This window comes from Gopherus evgoodei, chromosome 11 (genome assembly GCF_007399415.2).
Source record: "Gopherus evgoodei ecotype Sinaloan lineage chromosome 11, rGopEvg1_v1.p, whole genome shotgun sequence".
In the NCBI taxonomy this organism is placed as follows: Eukaryota; Metazoa; Chordata; order Testudines; family Testudinidae; genus Gopherus; species Gopherus evgoodei.
In genome coordinates, this window is record NC_044332.1 from 19,822,646 (window position 1) to 19,845,274 (window position 22,629).

The following is a 22,629-nucleotide window of genomic DNA, read 5'->3' on the forward strand; positions in this document are numbered from 1 at the left end:
TGTGTTATGCTACCTCCTAGTACATGGAACAGAGTGGGATAAAGTGTAACAGTGGAGCAATGCAGAAGGGAGAACTGGCCGCAGAGGTCTTTTCTGTTCCACACCACCACATAGCCGGGTGATTCCTCTCTCTAAATGATCTACACACATACAAAAGGGGCGAGAAGGAGCTTAGAAAGTATTACATTAAATAATATGTTCCCACTGACAATTGCCAAAAAAAAAATAAAAATACTTGAAACAAAAAGTCCCACAATGTGTTCTCCTCTGCCTCGCACAGAGTGGTTACACGGTTACAGTGCTGCCAGGAGTCAGGTGGCCAGTGGGGTATCATGCTGCCATGTGTTTGGGGAAAAGGAGAAGCTTTCCAGGATGCCAATAGGCAGGAGGGGACGTGGACTGGAGCATTTTGTCCCAAGAATACCTATCCCTTTTCTTGTTGCTGGGGCTCTTTTCATACTCGTGGTGGCCTTCCCTGGGCCTGTGGACTAGGAGAGAATGTGCTTAGGCTGTGGCTGTTTCAGAAGTTGCAGTGACATTTATTTTGCTTATTTTTGTATAGGAGCGAAACATATCCTTAGAAACCTTCAATAGTATCATAAGCTTTTTCATAGATGAAACTACCTTAAACCTAACGGGTAAAGTTTGCAATGTATATGCCAACCTAACATCCTTTTTACAAAAAAGTTAATAGCTAAAATGCTGTCAGGTGTCTATAAGGTGTGCCAGGCTTTAGAAATGGTGTTGGCAGTGGTAAACTCAAAATTATTTTGAAACAGTTTTTCACTGTGTTCATAGTAAGAAATGTTTCTTACCATAGAATCATAGAATATCAGGGTTGGAAGGGATCTCAGGAGGTTATCTAGTCCAATCCCCTGCTCAAAGCAGGACCAATCCTGAGACAGATTTTTGCCCCAGATCCCTAAATGGCTCCCTCAAGGATTGAACTCTCAACCCTGGGTTTAGCAGGCCAATGCTCAACCCACTGAGCTATCCCCCCCCCCCCCCCCTGAACTTAAAAATGGTGCTTGAATGAGGATAATGGGTACTGTTCCCCTTTAACAGGAGTACGGTTGCTTGTTTTTCTGTCATCGGTCACATCTCACACTTCATTGCATATGCGATGAGCAAACAACAGACATGTCAGTTATTCTAGTGCATATCCACAAACTTTATGGAAAGATATCTTTCCATGAGACACTGAATCATATATTTGTGCACAGTTAGAGGTAAAAATACTTATTTAATATTTGGGTTAAGAAACATTAGTTAAAATCTAACCTGAAAATTCTTTTTCATGTCCTCTTACGTCATTGGCACATGATTCCTCTGCAGATAATTGAGAGCAATTAAAAGCAGAGATTTAAGTACTTGTGGATATTTATAGATTATTTTATGTAAATTGATTTCCAGAATGCAGAATATCAAGGAGTACGGATCATGCCTACATTTCCAGTGTGTCATTTCTAAGGTTAAGATTTTGTGGCAGATATCCTTGGGAAAGCCATGGGCAGGTCAGAGGCAATAAACAAAAATTCATGGATGCCCATGACCTGTCCCTAACTTCCACTAAAAATATCCCTGTCAAAATGGATAGGAAGGCGGGTACAGCAGCCAAAGCTGCTGGGGCTCCAGGGTCCCCGCTGCTGTGATTTGTGGGAGCTCTGGGAGCTCCCCCTGCACAGTGGCCAAGCATCTCTGGGGGTCCCAACTGCCCACGCCGGCAGGGAGCTCCAGGGAGTTCTCTCCACCTGCAGCAAGTGTGAGCCTCTACCACCTGCAGGAGCTGGGCTACTGCGAGCTCCCCTCACCTCCCACCGGGAGCTCCGGGGGGTCACCTCACTGTCTGCTGTGGCTGGGAACTTTAGGGTCTTCCTGCCGCGCTGGGGCAGCTGGGGGGCAGAGGGTCCCCCACTGCAACTGGGAGCTGCAGGCCCCCCCACACACACACCAGGGCAGGGGCTGGGAGCTGTGAGGGGGCTAGCTGGGAGATCCAGTGCCGGGGCAGAAAATGTCACAGAGGTCGCTGGAAGTCACAGATTCCCTGACTACTTCGACCTCGGTTACATAATCATAGCTGTAGTCATTTCCTGTCTACATGATTCAGATGTGGCTCTCATTGAGCTGTTTTCTATAACTTCTTGGCCAGCCAGTGTACTGGGCCAAATCTTACTGGAATAAATTTATTAAAATTGTTTTCTTACCATTTGGAGTGTAAAATGGAGCGAAAAATCTTAACTCAAATTTTAACAAATCAAAAATTTCCCATTAATTTTAGAGAATGGCAGTGAGTTGTTTCAGTAAATGCATGTGATGGGTTAGCTGGTCTAATTTTTATAGTGTTCTTTGAGGTGTAAGTGAAATATGGTGTTGGTATATCACTAGGCAGTTAACATGAGATTTTAAGTAGTGTTGGGCCTTCTCTCACCTACATTCCAGCAGTGTGAAGTAGTATTTCACAGATTGAAGGATATGGCTTATTTATAGCTATTCCATTTTGTGCTACTCACATCCGGGCAGTTTTGAAAGAAAAAAACCCAGATTGCACATGTTTTACCAAAGCAATCAAATCTTGATCATTAAGGTCCAGATTCTGCCCCTCTTAGTCATGTTTGAATCTTGCACAAGTAGTTTCAGGGATTTAGAAAAGTACTAGGGGTGTCAGAATCTGCCCTCAAATGTGGGCTGTAGCTTTTGTATGCCAAGTTATAATATTAACGCTTTGATCCTGAAGTTTAGATTTTAGGGAGAACTTCTTTTTAGCTACGGTACAATTTGAGACAGAACATTCAGAAATTAGTTTAGATCAGCTGTTGGGACAGAGAACTGGAATCAGCACTCAGGGCTCTATTTTTGTGTCTTCTACTAAGTTGCTACATAACCATGGGCAACTCATTCAACTTTTCTATGCCTCCATTCTGAGCAGAGTTGTACAGGGTTTTTTTGGCTGTTCTACGCATAGGCTAAAGGAATTGATAGTAAGATTAGTAAAAGCTGGAGTACTTAATGATTCAACAGTAGAATGAGACCAGTTGTATGTTCTGCACCTGAAGTGATATATATCTCAGTCTCACATTTCACAAATGCTCAAAACGAGACACAAACAGTGTTCATTGGAATATATTGTGTGAGCAAGTGTTCTCAAACGGAGTTAAAAGATCTTGGACGTATGTAAGAGAGAAGCTTAAAGAAAATGGGCATATTTTGAATCATCCAGCAAACCTTTATATAACTGAAGCGTAATCTGTTGAAGGGATTAATAGGGATACTGACAGCTGTGAGATGCATAACTCTTATAAACTAAACAGGAAATGACCAAGTATTCCAGCCAAAGTGGCTTCCATCATCAGAACTTGAAGAAATAAATATCCTGATCTTATTTGAATCCATGTCAAAGACTGAATTTGAAATGGAATATTTTTCTAAATTGTGAAGTTATGTTTCTTTTCTATAAGGGGGAGGAGGGAATGGCAAATAGTTTGACTGTTTGAAGCAGATTTATTAGCTAGTTTTCATCTCACAGGCTTTTGTATTTAAAATATTAATAAAAGTAACTGTGCTCAACAATGGCTAAACTGTTAATAAAAGTAATCATGCCAACCAGTGACCAAACCCTGTTCTTCCACTCTTGAGACAGTTAGACGTGGAAAAAGCTAGTGCAGGTTTGTTTTTTTCAAAGCCTGGTTTTGGCAGTAGAGAAAGGTGGATTATTAGCTTTCTTCTTCCCATCTCCTTCAAGGATGCATGTGTTGGTAAAGATCAAATGGATTAACCCTTTCTTTCCATCGCATCGGAGAGCGCCATCTTCCCCGCCTGCAGCAGCTAGACAGTGGACATTTTTTCTGACCATTTCAATCAGTGCATGACCACCTTCAAAGATTCCAAGGGGACAGACTAGCTCCTACGCCAAAACTCTGTAAGAACAGCCCCTTTATAGTATTGCAAACCTGAAATGGGTGCTGGCCAGACAGTCCCAGTGTTGCCACTTTGGGTGCCAAGTAATTTTTTTTTTTCCTGGAACACCCCACCCTACCAACTGCATATACCCCATCTTTAATGATTTCACAATTTCAACAGCTAGGAAGTCCTGATCTGAACCTTGACAGATGAATGTTTTTCTTGCATTTCCTGCTTTAATTTTCCACTGGATTTGTAAGTAGCAATGGCAAGGATTGAATAACAATGTTTTCAAGCCCACTCTTCAAGAATAGCATTTTTTAACTCTAATTCTTCTTAATGTTCTTTAGATTAAAATATTGATAGACTAAATATTCTTTCTATAGCACCCTCAGATTCAGAAAAAGTCTCAGTATATCAAATATCTCTGCTGTGATGATGTGAGAACTCTACACCAGTGGATAAATGGCATCCGTATTGCTAAGGTAACTACTCTGAATCATTTTATTCCTCTTCCATTCTTGCAATGTAGTACTATTTAATAGTGTTACCTATATATTATCTTATTGAAACAAATGATGTGTCAGTGAGGGGAGAGCGAGAAGACTGACATAAAATTAACTAATCAAGAAGTTAATCAGCTATGGGTCAAATGTTACTTGTTTGAAACAATTATCGAGACAGTGAATGTTATCTGTTTATAAACTTCCCTATATCTAGCCATTCTGAACTTGAAGCTCCACAAAAAACTTCAAAAAAGAAATATGCACAAAAACTATCAACAGTATAAACGTTTCTTTACCAGAATTCCTGCTTTAGGTGCTTATACAAATTTTTCTGCCCCTTAATCTCTCTTCTTGCTCTCTGATCTCACAGTGAAGTCCCACTTGACGTGAGACATCACTGTTAGTTTTAGCTGTGCTGGCTCATTTTGGGCTAACTCATAGATGGATTTGAGAAAGGTGGCTATATCAAAAATAGAGACTTAATAGTTGAGGTAATGATTGCTTAAAACCAGCACCTTGGCTCCGTGGATTAAGTAGATGATTTTATTGCACTGGCATGTTACCAGATAGTTTGACATTTTCTTCTCCAGGATAACCAGGTTGTTTCTAGTTCTCTAAGCAATTAGATAATAAAAGAGAAAAAAGACAATGCAACTGTTCTTAAACTAAATGAACAACACAGCTTCTACTGAAAACAATCCTACTGCCTGAGTTCCTCTGCAGAGAGACTGCTGTTTATCATGTCTGAAAGAAACAGTGGGCAAAAGAAGCTTGGGACATAAATCAACCAGCTGAAACAGGCACAATCCAAACAGTTGTTCATTTTATTGTTCCTCTCTTTGTTTAGTATGGGAAGCAACTGTATGTGAACTATCAGGAAGCACTGAAGAGGACAGAGTCAGCATATGACTGGACTTCCTTGTCAAGTTCCAGTATCAAGTCAGGATCCAGCTCTTCCAGTTTACCAGGTAACTATAATAGCCTGACCCATAATGGAAATACTGGTAAATACCATTTGCTTTGGAAACCATTTGAAACCTCCAGAAAAGGCTAGTGAATTTGACAAGTTATTTCCGCATAGTTCCAGTACTTCTAGGCTGTTGTAATCTCAAAAAATAATTCATTCTATTCTATTCTTTACTAGTTGTGATTGATATTAATATAATATCCTTTTCTCATTGATAGCCAGAAAGAGAATTTATCTGAAACTGAGAAAAGGAAACATACTTTCAAATGCTTCATACCTGTCCTCACCAATTTAAAAATTGTGTTTCATGATAAGTGGAGATGTGTATAGTTTTTAAACTGCTTTGGTGGGATAAAATATGTGAAATAAATACATGAAAAATAGTCTCTACCCAAAGGCATAAACACCACAAACCTGTTCACACACAAACTTTTAAAAACATTGGTCCCAGTCCTGTGACAAGCCCATTTTTTAAGACAAATAGCTGTTCAAAAATTAGTTCACAATTTGCACCTCTACCTCATTGTTTACAGATAATTTACAACGGTATGGAATTGGGTTTGAGCCTGCAATGGGTAGTCAACCATAGTTCTACTGAAAACAATTTATTTGTAGAACTGTTATGCTTTGCATGAAAAGGGCATTGCAAAGCTGTCTGAGTCACCAGGACTCTTGTGACTTCATGGCATCTTTGGGCTAGGCAACATGAACAGAAGCTTCTCCAAGGCCTGGGAACAGTATAGTCTTCCCATAACACAACTGATAAGCTGCTGTCTTCACAAGGTTGCAGGTGTGATTGTCGGGTGTGGGTTGGGGTTTTTTTGTTTGTTTTTTTTTTGGTGGTGTCTGTGTGTGAGGGGGTGTTTCAGACCAGCAGTTTTCCACTGTGTCTGACCATGAACCAAGTGTTTTAGTGGAAATAATATCCTTTGGTGAAATAATGTGTTTTAACAGGCATGAAGTTAACCTGTCACCTCTGTGCCTAGCAAGTGTCACTCATGAAAGTGTCACATTACAAACTCATTGACTTACTTTGATAAAAAATGAACTTTTTCCTGTGTTTCGTATTTTTTAAACAGAGTCTCAGTCAAATCACTCTAATCAATCTGACAGTGGAGTTTCTGACACCCAACCAACTGGCCATGTCCGTTCCCAAAGTATTGTCAGCTCTATCTTCTCTGAGGCCTGGAAGCGAGGCACTCAGCTGGAAGAGTCCAGCAAGGTAACAAGAAGACTTTAGCATGAGAACCAGCACCCCCACAAAATGTACGAAACAGAGTGACATCTCTTCTCATCTGTATCTTTACTGGGATTCTCTTCTCTTTTTACTCCATCTTTTCAACGTACTGCATTATAATTTTTTTCAGATGTAGCTTTCTCCAGGGTAATGAGTCACCTCTTGAGTCTCCTATCAGGTTTTATACATTCTCATAGAAACTTGACGAGTTTTGTAGTAATTTCCCAATTATTAGGTGTAAGACAGTCATTAGGGTGACCAGATAGCAAGTGTGAAAAATTGGGACAGAAGGTGGGCGGTAATAGGAGCCTATATAAGAAAAAGCCCCAAATATTGGGACTGTCCCTATAAAATTGGGACAGCTGGTCACTCTTAACAGCCATGGCTTAAAAATTCTACTGCACAGTGTTAGAAGAAGGCCAAGCAAAAACATTAACTGCCAAAAAGTTGAATGAAATGCTTTCAGGAAGATCTCTTTTCTTAAGAGACGAGTCATGTCCTTTCATTGTGAGGCTGTGAACAACTAAGAGGTGGAGCTTGGAGCAGACAGACGCATGAGCCTGTTTTGAAATCTGCTCCAGCGGTATTCCCCTAGGTGCTTTTATTTGGGTTCCATGAAAATTGAAGTAGCAAGTTTTAATATGCTGTAGACAAAATATGAAACAGAAGTAGTAATTGGGTAGTGAGAGGAGAGGAGATGCCTCGTGGTGTTGGTAATTGGGTATAAAGGATTTCAGCTCTTGACTGCTCTGGGTTAGTAATAACCAAAAGTTTTACACCTCCTTTGTGAAATAAGTTATTAATGCAATTCCTTATGAACAACAGAACACTACAAAAATTGCAACTATGAATGGCTTTGTTGGCAGTCTTGGCATACATGCCCAGGCGCTGAACAGGTACAGAATCTGAATTAACAGTGTCAGGTCAGAGTTGAGGTACGTTGGCAGGACAATGTGAGAGATGCTTAGGATTACTTCCTTCAGTGCTGTCAGTCTTGCATCTGTTACAGACACTGAATTCATTTGACAAAAGACGTTTTTTAAATTGGAACATGTATTAAAGAAAAAGCATACAGATCTCACTTTGTCCTCCAGTGGTGATGTGAGGTTGTGGAATATATAACTACATGAAGAATATAAGTTGATGCAAATTCAAATATGGAGAAGTTAAGCAACATACAAGTTATAGTTCTCTAAGCAATGTTAACTCATCTACCCTGCACATACCTTTTACTTTTTCATAATTTGTCGGTGCATCTAGAGTGTTTGATGGGGAAGGTTGTTATTTGTATAAATCTAATCATTCAGTACTGAGTCTAGTAGTAACAAATTCTGCATCCTGTGGACCAACTTTTAAAAGTGCACAAGAGCTGATCACTTGTGTACTGTGTACCAGTCCATGCTCGTGATCCTGACATGCATAATCTAATCAGGTGTTGGGCATGTGCAGAAGTGCATTTGCCCTTGAAAATTTGAATTGGTACAGCAATGTGGGTGAGATGATGTTGCTGTGAGAACTGTAACTTTTCATTTCCTGATTTTTTTATTTATTTTTTTTAAAACCTGAAAATCTTCCTACTGCACTAAAGTTTTTTGCATTCAATTTTCTTGGAGCACAGTGGACTTGTGATGCTGTATTTTACAACTCCATAGTGCCACTAGCAGTTGCTCAACTCAACACCTAAGAAAATTTGTACTGTATCTGATTAAAGCAATTTTTAAAACACATTTTTTCAGACTGTTCCTTACTGAGGGCTATCCATGTGCAAAGACTGAAGTTTTATAATTCAGCAATTGAAGTTACTTGTCTGCAACAAAAAGTAGAACAACTTTTTTTCAAACAAGAAAAATTGTATTTCCCCCACACTTGCCCACCACAGGTGAATGGATTGCCTTACGCAAAGTTTGTTATGTTTTATCTCAAAAGTACATTTTTGAAAAAGTTAAGTGTAAGGGGTTACAACTGAAGAATTGAGTTATAACCTTAAATGCAACAATCACTACTGCCTATCGTACCTAATTTTGGTCCTGCCTGGGTCTCTGACCTCAGTAATATCAGAGCTCCAAGAATTAAGGAAATAATAAGAATTAAGATATTTTGGGGGTAGGGAGGGGGGAGGAAGAATATTGTCACCGAAATGTTGATGCTGTGATGAGGCAGTTACAATCACAGTGAGACATTCCTGGTACAGGCAGATCATTGACTGGCCAGAGACTCCAGCAGTGCCAGAGTGTTTATCATAGTGTCCGCACAATATATTTGCAGGTTTTAAAGGAAACCAAGCAAGATGAAAAGTTTCAGAATGGAGGCTTGGCTCGACAGTCAAGTTGTAGCCCAGAGTCAGATCATTATGGGACTTGTGCTTGGTGTCTTATTCCTAGATCATCAGTCCTCTGCTGGGAGAAGGCCTTTCATTGTTTGGTTATCTTTCAGTCAGACAAAACACTGAGGAGCCTCAGAGGGAGTCTGGCCATTGAGCAGACGAACATAATGCAAGTTTGAGATTGTGAATAGCAAAGGGACAGGGTATAGTGAGAATCCTTTAGGTCAAAAAAGGGTCTTGGAGGGCCCCCAGAAAAGGAATCATTTAATAAAGGCATTAACACACTGTATGGAGCAAGGGGAGCTGCTGTTGTGTATTTTGTCAGTGTGCTGTGTGATCCCAGATCCATGCATATAGAGTAATTCTGCATACAAAAAAATGCTTTAACAATAGTGTAGCTATTGCATATATAAACTGTAGTAGCTGCTCTCTCCTTATAAATAGCATTGGTGTAGTTTCTAAATATTCCTAAAGATACACTTCACCATTCTGAATTAACAACTGCAAATATAAGCTAGTTTTAACTACCTCAGAGAAGAGGGGGAAAAAAAAGAAACACAGAATTAATTATCTTCTAGGCCTTCATAAAGCAAATTTAACTGAACACACTTTTGTAATTTGTTACAAATCATTGTGCATATTTTTAAAAGTTCAGAGACACTGTTCTTCATCTTCATCTTTTCCTCAATATTCTATGTGTTTATTGCTTTGTGTAAAAATCACCCTCCTAGATGCCAGGTAAAATTCTTCATGCTTATTTGTATCTAAAATTTTAAAAGCATGTTCAAAAACCATATGGTAATCTAACTGCTTATAAAGAGATTGCTCTTTGACAGTACAGTTGGAGCAAATGAATGATTCTGTATTTCTGAATAATTAGACTTGTCTATCTGCCAAATAATATTGTATTAATCAGTTCAGGTCAGTACAGTAAAGGATGCCATTACAGTGGTTGATCTTTTTATTTACATAGCTTATGAGCAGCTCTCCAATTTAAATACAGCCAGGATGGCAATACTTAAGAAGAGCCAAAATGAGAGTTCAGAATGTGTTTTTTAAATGACAAGACAAAGTGGGTCACAGAACACCCTCGCATATACAATTATCGCATAGTCTTTAATTCCCAATCTTCGCAAACTCTGCCATGCGCTGATGTGTGCTTGTTATGCTTCTGTCACCCTTTTTGTATTTGATGCTCCTTGTATTTCTCCTGTTGCCTCACTGTCTCAGGTGTCAAACGTGAAGCCCAGCCCAGCACAGCTAAGGTCTGAGTACCCAGCATGACTTATACAGGGCAGAATAAAGGTCAGGGGCTGTTTTGAAAGCACATTAATCTGAGTGACATCACCAGAATCTTGCAGACTAACCCTTTTAAGAAATCTTAATCTTTCTTTTGAACTGCTGAATTGCTCCAGGGTTTTGTCCAATTCCTTGCCTTACTAGCTTAATTTGACAAATAGAGGTACACACCATGTTCATTATAAGTTATTCTGTTTCAGTCTTATCTATTTCATTATAAGTTAATATTTCACTTTTCTCCCAGTCAAATGAAGAGTTGATATAGTACTATCCATGTATTGACCTTTGTAACAAACTGATATGCAAACCCTTTCATATAAGTTAGCTAGTCATAGATAATATATAGTGGCACTGACAAAATATGTCATAAAATGTTTAGTAACTGTGGATGTCCATTCTAGTAAGCTGTTTTTTGGCATCAGTTACGAAGTAGGCTTTCTATTACAATCATCATGAAACTCACCGCTTGGCTCAAAGGAGGACCGTATCATAAGGAGGATGTGGAGTTGACAGACCTTAGGAGTAAATATAATTATGTTGTTTAATCTTTAACAGAAATTTCGATTTACAATTTTAAAAACTTTAACCCTAATGTTACTGAATAAAACCAGATGAATTGGCTGGACTGTAGAATGCAGTACTCCTTCTCTCTCTCTCTCTCTCTCTCTCTCTGTTACATTCAGTTGCATGTCTAGCTCTTCTTTACCAATACAATTTTTGTGTATCGATTTTTTAATTATTTTATACAGAATGTTTGAGGATTTTTCCATAAAATTCCCCTTTTTCTCACTGCATTGTTGAACTTCAGCGCATGTTGGATGAAAATGTCTCGATGTACCAGCATGTGGAGTTTGTTCCTATAGTGTCTGCACACTTCTCAGAATATTTTCAGGCTTTCATGTATCAAAACATTAGCAGCATCATGCCATCACCACAGCTAGCATAAAAGAATAGCATTTCTTGATGTGGGTCGAGGTCATGGAGAGACAGGTGCTCTTGCAGGCCTAGCATCAGCCTGGTCCAAATTCAGTCTTACGGACCTGGACGGCCACCTGCCATGTCTCTTACTCTGCATGGCTTCCTCTCTGAGGGCTCTCTGCAAGGGGATCTCCCGGGGTCCATCCCTCACACCCCGGGTCAGCAACCTTTCAGAAGTGGTGTGCCAAGTCTTCATTTATTCACTCTGATTTAAGGTTTCACGTGCCAGTAATACATGTTAATGTTTTTAGAAGGTCTCTTTCTATAAGTCTGTAATACATAGTTAAACTATTGTTGTATGTAAAGTAAATAAACTACATTAAAATGCGGAGCCCCCCCCCCAGACCAGTGGCCAGGACCCGGGCAGTGTGAATGCCACTGAAAATTAGCTCGCGTGCCACCTTCAGCACACATGCCATAGGTTGCCTACCTCTGCCTTACACCCATCTGGAATCCCATGAACGTTACTGGGATTCTGCATGGGCACACAGGTTTGCCCCCAGGAATCTTCGCGGGGTCGTGCCTCACTTCTGTATGTGCTTGACACCCAAAAACAATGCGCCTGCTGCCCTCTTGAACTGCTGTCTGATCAGAAAACTTCAGCTACGGTCCATCTCCTCCTATTGTTCAGGCATATAGTTGAGTAAACCTAGCACTCCTTCCTTGTGAGACCCCATCTCCACCCCACCCCCTCCATGAGCACATTCTCAGAATTTCCTTCTGCTGCATCGTTGTGTACACGTTTCCTGCATGCTGTAGTCTGCATCTTACTTTTTCAATGACAAACACATTTAGGACTTGCCTTTATACCCTCTCTTAATCTCTTTTCTTTTTTTTTTTTTTTTTTTTTAACTCCCCATCTTTTAGGCCAAAATGGAGTCTGTGAGCCGACCCTTCACTTCGCCTGCACCTGCCATGTCCCCGCAAATTAAAGCGGCTACCCCATACACAGCTTCTCAGCCATCGCCTCCCCTTCCACCACCCCCACCGCCACCACCCCCACCTCCTCCACCCCCTCCTCCGCCGCCACCGCCACCTCTTCCCAGCCAGTCTGTGCCTTCAACCGGCTCAGCGGCCCCCCTGTTCGTCAAGTACAGCACGATCACGAGGCTGCAGAATGCCTCCCAGCATGCTGGGCCTCTCTTTAAACCCCCCCCCGTCACTCAGCAAATGCCACCCCCCCCAGTGCTGGGAAAGCTGCCTATGCTGGTGGCTCCCCCTCCTCCCCCACCTCCTCCTCCACCTACCCCTGGATCAGCTATGGCACAGCTGAAACCAGCCCCCTGCACCCCATCAGTGCCACAGTTCACCCCCCCACCACCCCCTCTCAAAATCCATCAGGTTCCACAGAACGTTACTCCAGCGGCTGCATCATCACCACCCCCTCTTCCTCCCCCTGTGCCTGCAGCACCTCCCTCCCCAGCCCCTCCTAAACCCTTCCTACCTGTCCCCATGCAGGCAAGTGCAAAGGCAGCATCGCCCATTGTGACCCACATCCTGCCACCCGGGCCCGTTCCCCTTCCTCCTGCAATAAAAAAGCAGCCAAATTTCACAGCTTCCCAAGTTCCTCCACCAGCACCTGTTCCTCCAGGGCCTACTCCCCCACCCACCTTACCAAAACAGCAGAGTTTCTCTGTTAAACCTCCCCCATCCCCTCAGTCTCCTGTGCCATCTGTTGTGAAGCAGATAGCCAGTCAGTTTCCACCTCCCCCGACCCCTCCAGCCACAGAACCTCAGCCTTTAAAGCCTGTCCCAGTAAGTGGGGCGCCACAGTCTCCCCCAGCAGTGAAAGCAAAGCCCAAGTGGCAGCCCACCTCTGCTCCATCTCCTGATTTTCCTCCTCCTCCACCTGAGAGCAGCTTAGTGTTTCCTCCCCCACCTTCCCCAGCTCCCTCTGCAGCTTCTCCTACCCTGGACAAGGCGGGATCTCCAGTCAAAAAGGCCAGCAAGACCTCAAGTCCTGGAGGGAAGAAACCACCTCCAACACCTCAACGAAACTCCAGCATCAAATCCAGCAGCTCTGCTGAGTACCATGAATCTAAGAGACCTTCGGTGGACAGCCTTGTCAGCAAATTTGCACATCCACCAGAGCCTTCAGGATCTCCTTCCAAGGAACCTCCACCTCCTCCTGCAGCTCCTCCAAAGCCAGGAAAGCTAAATCTTTCTGGGGTGAATCTGCCTATAGTTCTTCAGCAAGGAGGTATTTCAGCAAAGGTACCTGCAGTAGGAGTGTCTGGGAAGGAGCCCATGCTAGAATTTCCTTCTCCTCCATCCGATTCAGACTTTCCACCACCCCCACCAGAAATAGATCTGCCTTTACCACCTGTAGAGATCCCATCTGTGTTTTCAGGTAGCACCTCTCCAAAAGTTGCTATTGTTAATCCCCAGCCTCAGCCCTGGTCTAAATCATCAGTGAAAAAAGCTCCTCCACCCACACGTCCCAAGCGGAATGACAGTACCCGGCTTACGCAGGCAGAAATCATGGAATCGCAGGGGCCAGTCAGTCCACAAGTGCCCACCTCGCCCAAGTCCAGCCTTAGTGTTCAGCCTGGCTTCCTGGCAGACCTAAACAGGACTCTGCAGCGGAAGTCCATCACTCGGCATGGCTCCCTCTCTTCTTCCCGTGTGTCCAGAACAGAGCCGACTGCCACGATGGATGACATGGCATTGCCTCCACCCCCACCGGAACTGCTTGCAGACCAGCAAAAGACTGGCAGCTATGGAGGCAGTCATATATCAGGCTATGCAACATTGCGGAGGGGGCCACCGCCTGCTCCCCCCAAAAGGGATCAGAGCACCAAGCTGTCTAGGGACTGGTAATCATTAGGTGAACTATATTTTGCGTGACTCTCAGTCAATTCTACAATCGGCAAATCTGTACTTTGTGTGTAGAGAGAGAACATGTGACTTGTGCGATAACATGATCAAGACGTGATCTCCCACTGTCACTAAGGGTAACTGTATGCATTCCCTTTCAGAACTAGTCCAAAAAAGTGTGAGGGTTTGGGTTTGACTATTTCAAGGGTGTGGAGGGGCATTGTCCTCTCCCTTGCAATTTCTTTTATCCTTCATATGGATTGGACCAAAAACTTTTCTTACTTTTTTCTGCATTTAAGAAAAAAAAGAAATTTTTTGTAGCATCTGTCCATGTGAGATATGTTTGTGCATGTATTATAAATGTAGCTATATTATAGATTGTGATATTACGTCGCAGTTAGAGAAGATAACCAGAATGTTTTTGTAGATCTGTATTTATTGTTTCAGTCCACTGACGTATCTATTACTCGGAATTGGACTCTAACCAGTCAAACCTTTACATGAAGATGAAGATGTAAGGGGCACTTTAAATCAGAGAAGCATCTTTTGGCAGTTTGTGACGGGTAAATGGTAATACAGAACTGAAGCATTCTGTCAGTATCTGTACATTTTCAACTGATTGAAAATACAGACACAACATACCAAAACATTCTGGTCGTAATACTACTGAAAATAAATACATTTTGAGGGGGGGAAAAAAAGTTATATATATTGGGCTGGAGTGAAATATATTTATACTATAAAGAGCCTCCCCCTCCAAATAGTTGAAAACCAAGTTCCTTGTCCATACAGTAAGTGGGATACATATATATTATTCCAATCCAATACACATTCTAATGGGGTAAGAAGCCTGGTAGCCACAATTCCTTACTTTGACCCATTGGGAGGCTTAACGATCTGTCATGTGATACATCGTCAGTACATGTGTACATCTTATTGAAAATACAGGTATGTTTCTGTATTCAGTAATACTCTCTGCCACATGCACACACCGTATATAGATGCTCACCTTATCTGTGCCTGAAGAGATGAATTATCTTTACAAAAAATGGCTGAGAACCCTTGAGGAAGCATTGTGTGTAATTCGCCAGCTGTGAGCTAGAAGCTTTCATTTGGGGAGGGAGGGATGGAAGTGGTAATTTCAGTCCACGAATAGCTAGGAACCTGTTTTCTTTGACCTTTTCAGACGGCAACGAATGCATAAGCCTATTAATTAACAAATTGCACTTCTGGCAGTCATGGAAGATGGCTGAAAAAATATATAATTTGGGAGCCGATAAAATGTTAGGAATCCAGTTACATCATCAGGGGCCTTATTAGGTGGAAATAGAATACTTTATTTGATTTGTTATTTATTTATTGCTGATTACAACCATAAGATCAAAATAATAGAATCCTTTTTCTTGTAATCTGCTAGTTTTTGATTGTGCAGTCTTACCTGGGTATCGGACATTGTGATATGGTAGTATACTTCGTATAAGTGACCTTGCATCTCATGCGTGTGCAGTACAGTGTACGTTGTAAAATAACTCAATATTAGCACTGTACCTAAACATGTTCGTTTGTGTGAATTTCCCTGATCACTAAAGGGACACTATCAAGATCGGGGCGGTCAGATTTTTACCACTTGTTTCCTTCAAAAATAAATTCTAAATGCTCTTATTTTTTTCTCAAACAAGAAACCAAGAAAGCAGTCCAGAAATCACAAGCAATGCTGCAATAGATCATGTGTGTCGATAAAGCAGAAACTAATATTTGGTAAGAGAGAATATTTGCCATTTGGGCTTGCCAATGTGAGAAGCATCGTTACAGCATTCCCCCTTTTAAAAAGTACAGTAACCCATGTGAGGAAATGAGTGTTTGATTAGGAAAGAAGCTGTCACAAACCATCTGTGCTTGTATAGTTCTATATAAGTGCATTGTGAAAAGAGAAAATGCATGGTGCTGTGTCTGCTGACCTGTTTCATATGATTTTGAATCTGCTTCAGCACCTCCAGGAAATGGTTGTAATATTTTTGAGTAGTTTATTTGAGCAATAAGAATGTACCATTGTGTGCATTTTTAAAGCACTGCTGTGGAAAGGCACTTTTTTGTATCTTTCAAACTGTTCACAAGTTTTATTTCTACTATTTTTGTGCTTATAAAGTGTCCTTAAAAGCATTGGCATTGTTGATTTTAAGCATGCTCAGTTGACTGATTAGTATCTTATTAACAAGATTGTTGAACTATGCTACAGTTAATGGGTACTGTAACTTTCTACGTTCTTCCTTCTGCTGCTTGGTACTGTATGCTGGCCCTCGATCTCGCACCTTCCAATGGAGTTAAAGGTGCACAGATAGGAATTCTAGCCGCACTGTTTTTATTGACGAGTTTACCTGCTGATCACTGCCAGCGTGCACCCATGTTCTCTGGGAGCTAAATCAGTTAGTTAATTTTTTTATCTTCATCCTCCCTCCCCTCCAATAACTCCACTGGTGCGCGTCAGCCCTATCATTCTTTCTTTTATTCATTTGACGTAGGTGCCTCTGGGATCTGCACTTGATCGTAATTATGGCAGAGGGAATGTCTTAAATGCAATTTCTTCAAAGGCAGATGAGACTTGTTCTCGGTTTCCTATGATCAAGTTCATTTTTCTAATACTTGTTTCCCATGGGACCATGAATCTGTGCTAACTAATGCAGGTCACTGAACAGTTTGCTGGAAGTCAGAAAACCAAACTCCATATTTGCAGCAAAAAGAGTGAGTGTCATGCAGGGAACAGGAATTAATCTTTTTATTTGTTAGCTTTGGGCAATCCAACAGCCTTTTGTGTCTTTGAAGAAATGCTAATGCTGCAAATTTCCACAGTTCCCATGTATTTTATTTCTGTACCTGCATGAGTTTTATATAAACCAAAAGATGCAGTGGTCTTTTAGAATAGTGTCACTGCAGGGGTTTTCTGAAGCTTCTCCTTGAGTTCTGGTTTTCCCTCTTATTTTTCAGCATTTGTGTTCTTGGCAAAACTCTATTTCAAGGTGCTGTAGTCTTTGCTAGTGTCTGTCCCCAGTCCAAGTGTTGGTACAAGCTAAGTAGTAAAAACTGGCTGCAACGCTCTCAGCGAAGCATACTGAAACTAGACAACAGGGTGGCAAAAATTAAATTACCTGATTGCCGTTGCAAACCTTGAGAATCCTGATGGCAACTTGCTTTTCCAACTTATTGGCTGTTCTGATCTAGTGTTCAAATATATAAGCCTTGTTTGCAAGTAATTTTCTCCCTGCTCATTGATTTGGAAATTGCCTCATTTCTTCCCTCTCTTTTAACCCCTTTGCTTCCCCTCTCTCTCATAGCAAGAAAGTAATTTCTGCAAAGAATATTGACCATAAATTGGCCATAATTTGGGTTTAGTCAGCATAGCACCTTGGAGCTGACCAGCCATACTTTAGGACAGGTGGTTTGATCCCACATTATTAACAAAATATAGGTGTAGTTTAAATTACCTTTAAACAGATATTTGCCACTTGCTAGGACCTCCACTCAGAGTGCTTTTTCTCTTGCAAGAGCAGCTGATCCCAGAGCTGCATTCCTTAGCCTGTTGTGATGTTCTCTATACCTATTTTCCCATCTGGAAAATGGGGATAATGCCTATCTACCTCACTGGGGTGTTGTGGGGACTAATTAATGTTTGAATATGTAAAACAGTATTTTCACCAATCTTGTAGGAGAAACACAAGCCCTGTGATAGAGCCTAGTATGGAAGCACAAGAGAAAATGACATCTGTGTAAGGAAATGTGACTATTCTAGTCAGACTGTGTATGTTGTTAATGATTTAGAATCTGAAGCTCTTTTTATGTAAAAAAAACAAACAAACAAACAAAAAAACATTTTTTCACCTTTAATCAAGAAACACTGATAGGTCTGCAAGGTGCTTGGAGTTGTAGCTGCCTGAGGGACTAGAATTGATGTGAGAATGAATGTGTGTTTTTCAGAGCACTTTGCTAAACCGAAGCCAGCCAAGACAGGACAGAGGTGCTTTCAATACAGCAAGACCAGGCAGTGATGCTTTAGGTTAGCTGACTTATGCTCCTACTGTATGTCAGTACTGAGAAATACAAAATAGGTAGGAAGAAATCGCTGAGTGAAGGAGGTAGAGTGACATGAACATATAACACAGTGACAGGCCACTAGATTTCTCTTACGTTTGGGACAAGGTGGAACTCAGGGGCTAAATGTCAAGTTTGAGGCATCAGAATAAGTACAGTGAGAATTGATGAGGTCAGAGAGTAAGTGGGGGAAAGAGAAGAGAGGACTAGGGAACAGCTCCTTAAAATGAGAAATAGGAGGAACTGGAGCCAAGTTTGGTTATCCCTTCTAATGTTGTCTGAACAAGTAGCAACCACTAGTTGCTAAGTGCCACCGCCTAGCAGAAGGGGCAGAATTCATTCAGAAGAATGTAAAAAGCAAAGCCAAGTGTGTACTGAAACAGAAATAGTGGAGGACCAGAACCAGGGAGCCCCTTCAGGGTAAATTAGGATGACTCCAAAACACAGAGTTGGCCCATCCCATTGCTCACCTGGGAGAAAGTTATCCTGGTGCTGCTTCTCCTTGGTAGCACCTGTGGCCATCAGTTAAAGGGGCATTTCTGCCTCTGTCTGAATTGCAGCAGGAGCCATAGTTAGTCCTGTGGTATATTTTGCTGGGACTCAGTTACTTTAGAAAGACCGACCAGGCTTAATTTCATAGACTGTCAATTAACTAAAAAAAGTACTTTTAACATGTAGTTGATCACCTCTGAATAAAGATCATAACAGTTATTGTGGGTGTGATTGAAATGCAGGTGTTTCAAAATAGCTTAGTGTGGAATGAGTTTACATGTAAATTGGAGGAATAGCTGACATGTTTTGCTGATGTCTTCTAGAAAGTAGGAGAACATTGCCCTTTACCATGAAAGTGGAGAGCATTGATCATCCAAACACAAGCGCTGTGTCCTTGGTAATGCTTTGCTTGTAAAACACTGATGGACATTAGAGCTCTCAATGTAGCAAATATGTCAACTTACTGCACTGAATATGTGCAGGTCTGCAAAGCTAAGAGAGCACCTCCATAATGTGCCCAGAGAGAACGATCACCGTTTGTAGTGCAGCGCAGAAAAAAGCAGACTGTCCCCTAGGTTCAGAACAGAGAGAGAGGAATCTAAACAATTCTCAGCCAAGTGTAGTTTTGAAATTGCTTTAATGTCTAGTGCTTGGATGTTCTAGCATTGCACAGTAAGAAGCTATTTTCATCTTTTTTACCTCAGTGCCCACAGGTTACATTAAATCCAAGAACAGTCAGCCTCAGTCTGGGTTGAAACTATTTTCTTCCATCAGAAGAGAAGTGAAAGTGCAGGGTCAGCACTAGAAGGAAAAAATGATTTTTTTCCACTTGTTACAGAAAACTGTGAAGAGCCCAATTACATTAGCGGGGGACAAGGTGAAATTGTTTTTCATGCAGCTGAAGCGGGCGCTATCTTGTTAGTTTTTTTTATGCAGCCCTAACATACAGGAGTCGAAATGACTATTGTGTGATACAACCACTCCATCCAGAATAACTCCACTGAAATCAATGTTGTTGCTCTGGATTTGCAGTGGGGTGACTCAGAACAGAATGTTTTGTATTTGTCAGCTCTTGTTCAGACAGACATTAATTCAGGGAAGTCTTAGGGCCTGTGCTATACAGGAGGTCTGACTAGCTGATCACCATGGTATGTTCCATGGTAGATGAGTATCAGCTTTTATAGAGTGGAGGTCTGTTGGTCCTTGATGGAGCAAAACTCCGATTTGAGCTGGAGTTCTGCGTGAAATTGGCCATAGTATGTTCCAGTCTATCTATTAGTGCTACTGAAAATTAAATCCAAGAACACTTGTTTATAAATTTGCACCGGGGTTGTTGCAGCTCACTCCCTAACTCTTTTTTGCAACTTCACAAAGGTTCAGCATGCAGGTTTTCCTTTTCCATAAAACTAAATTTGCTGAAATCTCAACTATTCAAAGTTTTGATACTATTAACTCTAATTCAACAGCCAGCCATAACCTGAGATAAAGACCCAAATAATCTGTCCTTTTTTTTTCTTCTTTGAAAGGGTACATGTTAGTAACAGTAGAGGAACACTTAAATTACTAACAGTCTAGCATATTAACATTGAAGTGATTTTAAATATTTTACATCACTTTTTATTTTATGCGGGGACGCAGTTTTCTTCAGGCTGGACAGTGAAAATAGTCTTATATGCTTCTCTTTAAACTCTTTTTTTTTTTTTCAGTTCCTGGTTCTCTCAAATTAGGAGGATGCTGTAGAGCAGATGGGTGACAAACACTTCAGGGGAAATGTTATTTCTGTTTCCTTTGAAATGTTTAAGCTCTGAAGGTTCCTGTCTGTAAAGCTTTTATTTATAACATCGGCATTTTTATTGTGAAGTGACTTGCCATTTCCCTTTCAAGTCTCTTCATCTGGGGGGGGGAAAAACAGCAAAGCATTCCAGTAATAAGTTAACGTGGTGCTGAGAGCAAAGGGTTCTGCTGATCATTAATCTCTTGAATTACAGTCTTAGTTAAGCTTTGAAGAGAGAAATAAGGACTGCAAATACATTTATTCCTTGTATATTTAAATAAAAAACACCACAGAGAATGGAGCCAGTAATGGTCCACCTGGATTCACATAGGACCTAATGCTGGGGTTGGAGGTGGAGTGAATGGATGCTGTGGGTGTTTAGCACCTAACAGGCCTATGTATGGTGCTTGAGAGGAGATGCAGCAGAGGCTGGGCAGAAAGACTGTCGGTTACCCAAACACATATTCCCGCCTTGCTTTGAGGTGCAGTATCATAATAACTAATGAACAACTTGCAAATAGTGTTCCTGAAATAAGGAACTACTAGTATAAAATTTCAAAACCCTTTTTGAGACTACAGCCTCAGTTGCACGGTGGATGCAACACTGCTTCTGCCTGGTGTTTTAAGTCCTGACTCTACTTTCAGAAGGCATGAGGATTGACTTCTTCCTCTACCACGAGTCTCTTATCCACCACTGCCCTAGCTGCACTTCTTTGTGATTACGCTGCTGCCTACCAAAGATGTAGCCATTATCTGCTTTCTTGGTTCTTGAGAATGAGCATGTAGGAGTAGGGGTGCAGCTAAATTAAAGAGGACAACAGGTGCCAATGTACAGCATGAAGAGCTAAGGCGGGTGTTTTGCAAGAGGTGGCAGGCTTGTGGCCTTGTGGAGTAGATGCTGTTGCACATTTGTAGGGTGGTAATTATCTAGACCAGTGGTTTTCAACCTTTCTTCATTTGCGGACCCCTGAAAAACTTCAAATGTAGGTGCGAACCCCTCTGGAAATTGAGCTTCTGGTCCATGTGCCCCTGCCATAGATGTCAGACTGGAAACTGACAGAAAAGAATGCAATCAATGTTGCATGTGCGAGGCGCAGCATTTGACACAGCGTGAGAGAGGGCACAAAACTGGGGGCTTCAACATTTCTGAAGTTTGACGGTAGGGGAGGTATGGGGTTGGTTTTCCTGTCTGCTGCTTCATAAGTTGTAACTAACTCTTGTCTGTTGAACTGCCATGGAACAAGCATTAACTGGAACATCACCGCTTGTTTCGTGGCTTACACTAACTGTTAGCAGCCATTGATGGTGTCCTTTATAATAGTGGAGATGCACATGTAAGAAGATATCATTAAATGATTTGTCTGTGCAGCAAGCGTGTGCTGTAAATACATTCATATGTTTACTGCTTTAAAAAAAAAATTGCACATTTTATCTTTGAATGGGACTGCTCCCCCTCCCCTCTCTCAAAACAAAAAACAAGGTTCGTTTAAACTCTTGACAATTTCAGGCTAGGGGGAGCTTTGCCATGTTATAAATATATATAAATATATGTATAAATATACTTTTTTAAGCATGGGAGAGGACAAAAGACATACCGCATTATAAAGTACCCACTATAGCTCATTATACAATAGAATATGCACAATTCAATAAAGATGTAGTTAAATTTAATGCTTTCTGTTTTATTTTCCCTATCTTGCCATTTTATTTTTTCATGAGATTATCCCATGCCTTGCTGGAGTAAAGACTTTCATGGGACTAGCAGGTTCTGGGGTAGTATAAACTAAATCCTCTGGTCTGGTCTGAAACTAAGGCAGGCCTAAAACAGGTCCATTCTTGTCAGCTTCCTAGAAATGTTATGTAACCTTATCATTCCTTACTAGAAACACATTGGAAAATACTGCCTACTAGAGAATGCCCCTGCTGTTAAAGCAGCTGGATTCACAGTGAAGCTCAGATTGAGCATTGCATGTTTCACATACAAATGAGGTTTCCTGCGATCCACCTTTTTTGCTTCAGGCATGTTTCTGCATCTGTGCCCTGCTCCAGGCCTTGCCTTGCCTGTGAATCGAGAACCTGGCTCTAGCAGAGTGGTCCCAAGCTTGTTACAGGGGAAGGCCACTACCACCACCTGGTGTGGGCTAAACAGATTCAAAGTATTTAATAAGATTTTAAAGTCACCTGTATTGATTTAAAGTTCAGCTTGTTTTGTATGTATTTTGACAGGTTATTTCTATGTCCAGGATAGTGTATTTA

At 41.3% G+C, this 22,629-nt stretch overlaps 1 protein-coding gene across 4 annotated transcripts in view; it reads left to right on the forward strand.

The window, feature by feature from the left end:
• RAPH1 (Ras association (RalGDS/AF-6) and pleckstrin homology domains 1) overlaps nucleotides 1–22,008 on the forward strand; it is a 165,114-nt gene extending 143,106 nt beyond the window's left edge. For all 4 annotated transcript variants that reach the window (XM_030580421.1, XM_030580422.1, XM_030580423.1 and 1 more), the window contains 4 exons: nucleotides 4,284–4,382; nucleotides 5,251–5,371; nucleotides 6,450–6,592; nucleotides 12,075–22,008. In XM_030580421.1, the coding sequence (XP_030436281.1) occupies nucleotides 4,284–4,382; nucleotides 5,251–5,371; nucleotides 6,450–6,592; nucleotides 12,075–14,027 (2,316 nt within the window). In that variant the 3' untranslated portion in view covers nucleotides 14,028–22,008. The remainder of the gene's footprint in view (nucleotides 1–4,283; nucleotides 4,383–5,250; nucleotides 5,372–6,449; nucleotides 6,593–12,074) is intronic.
• Nucleotides 22,009–22,629: the final 621 nt, after the last annotated feature.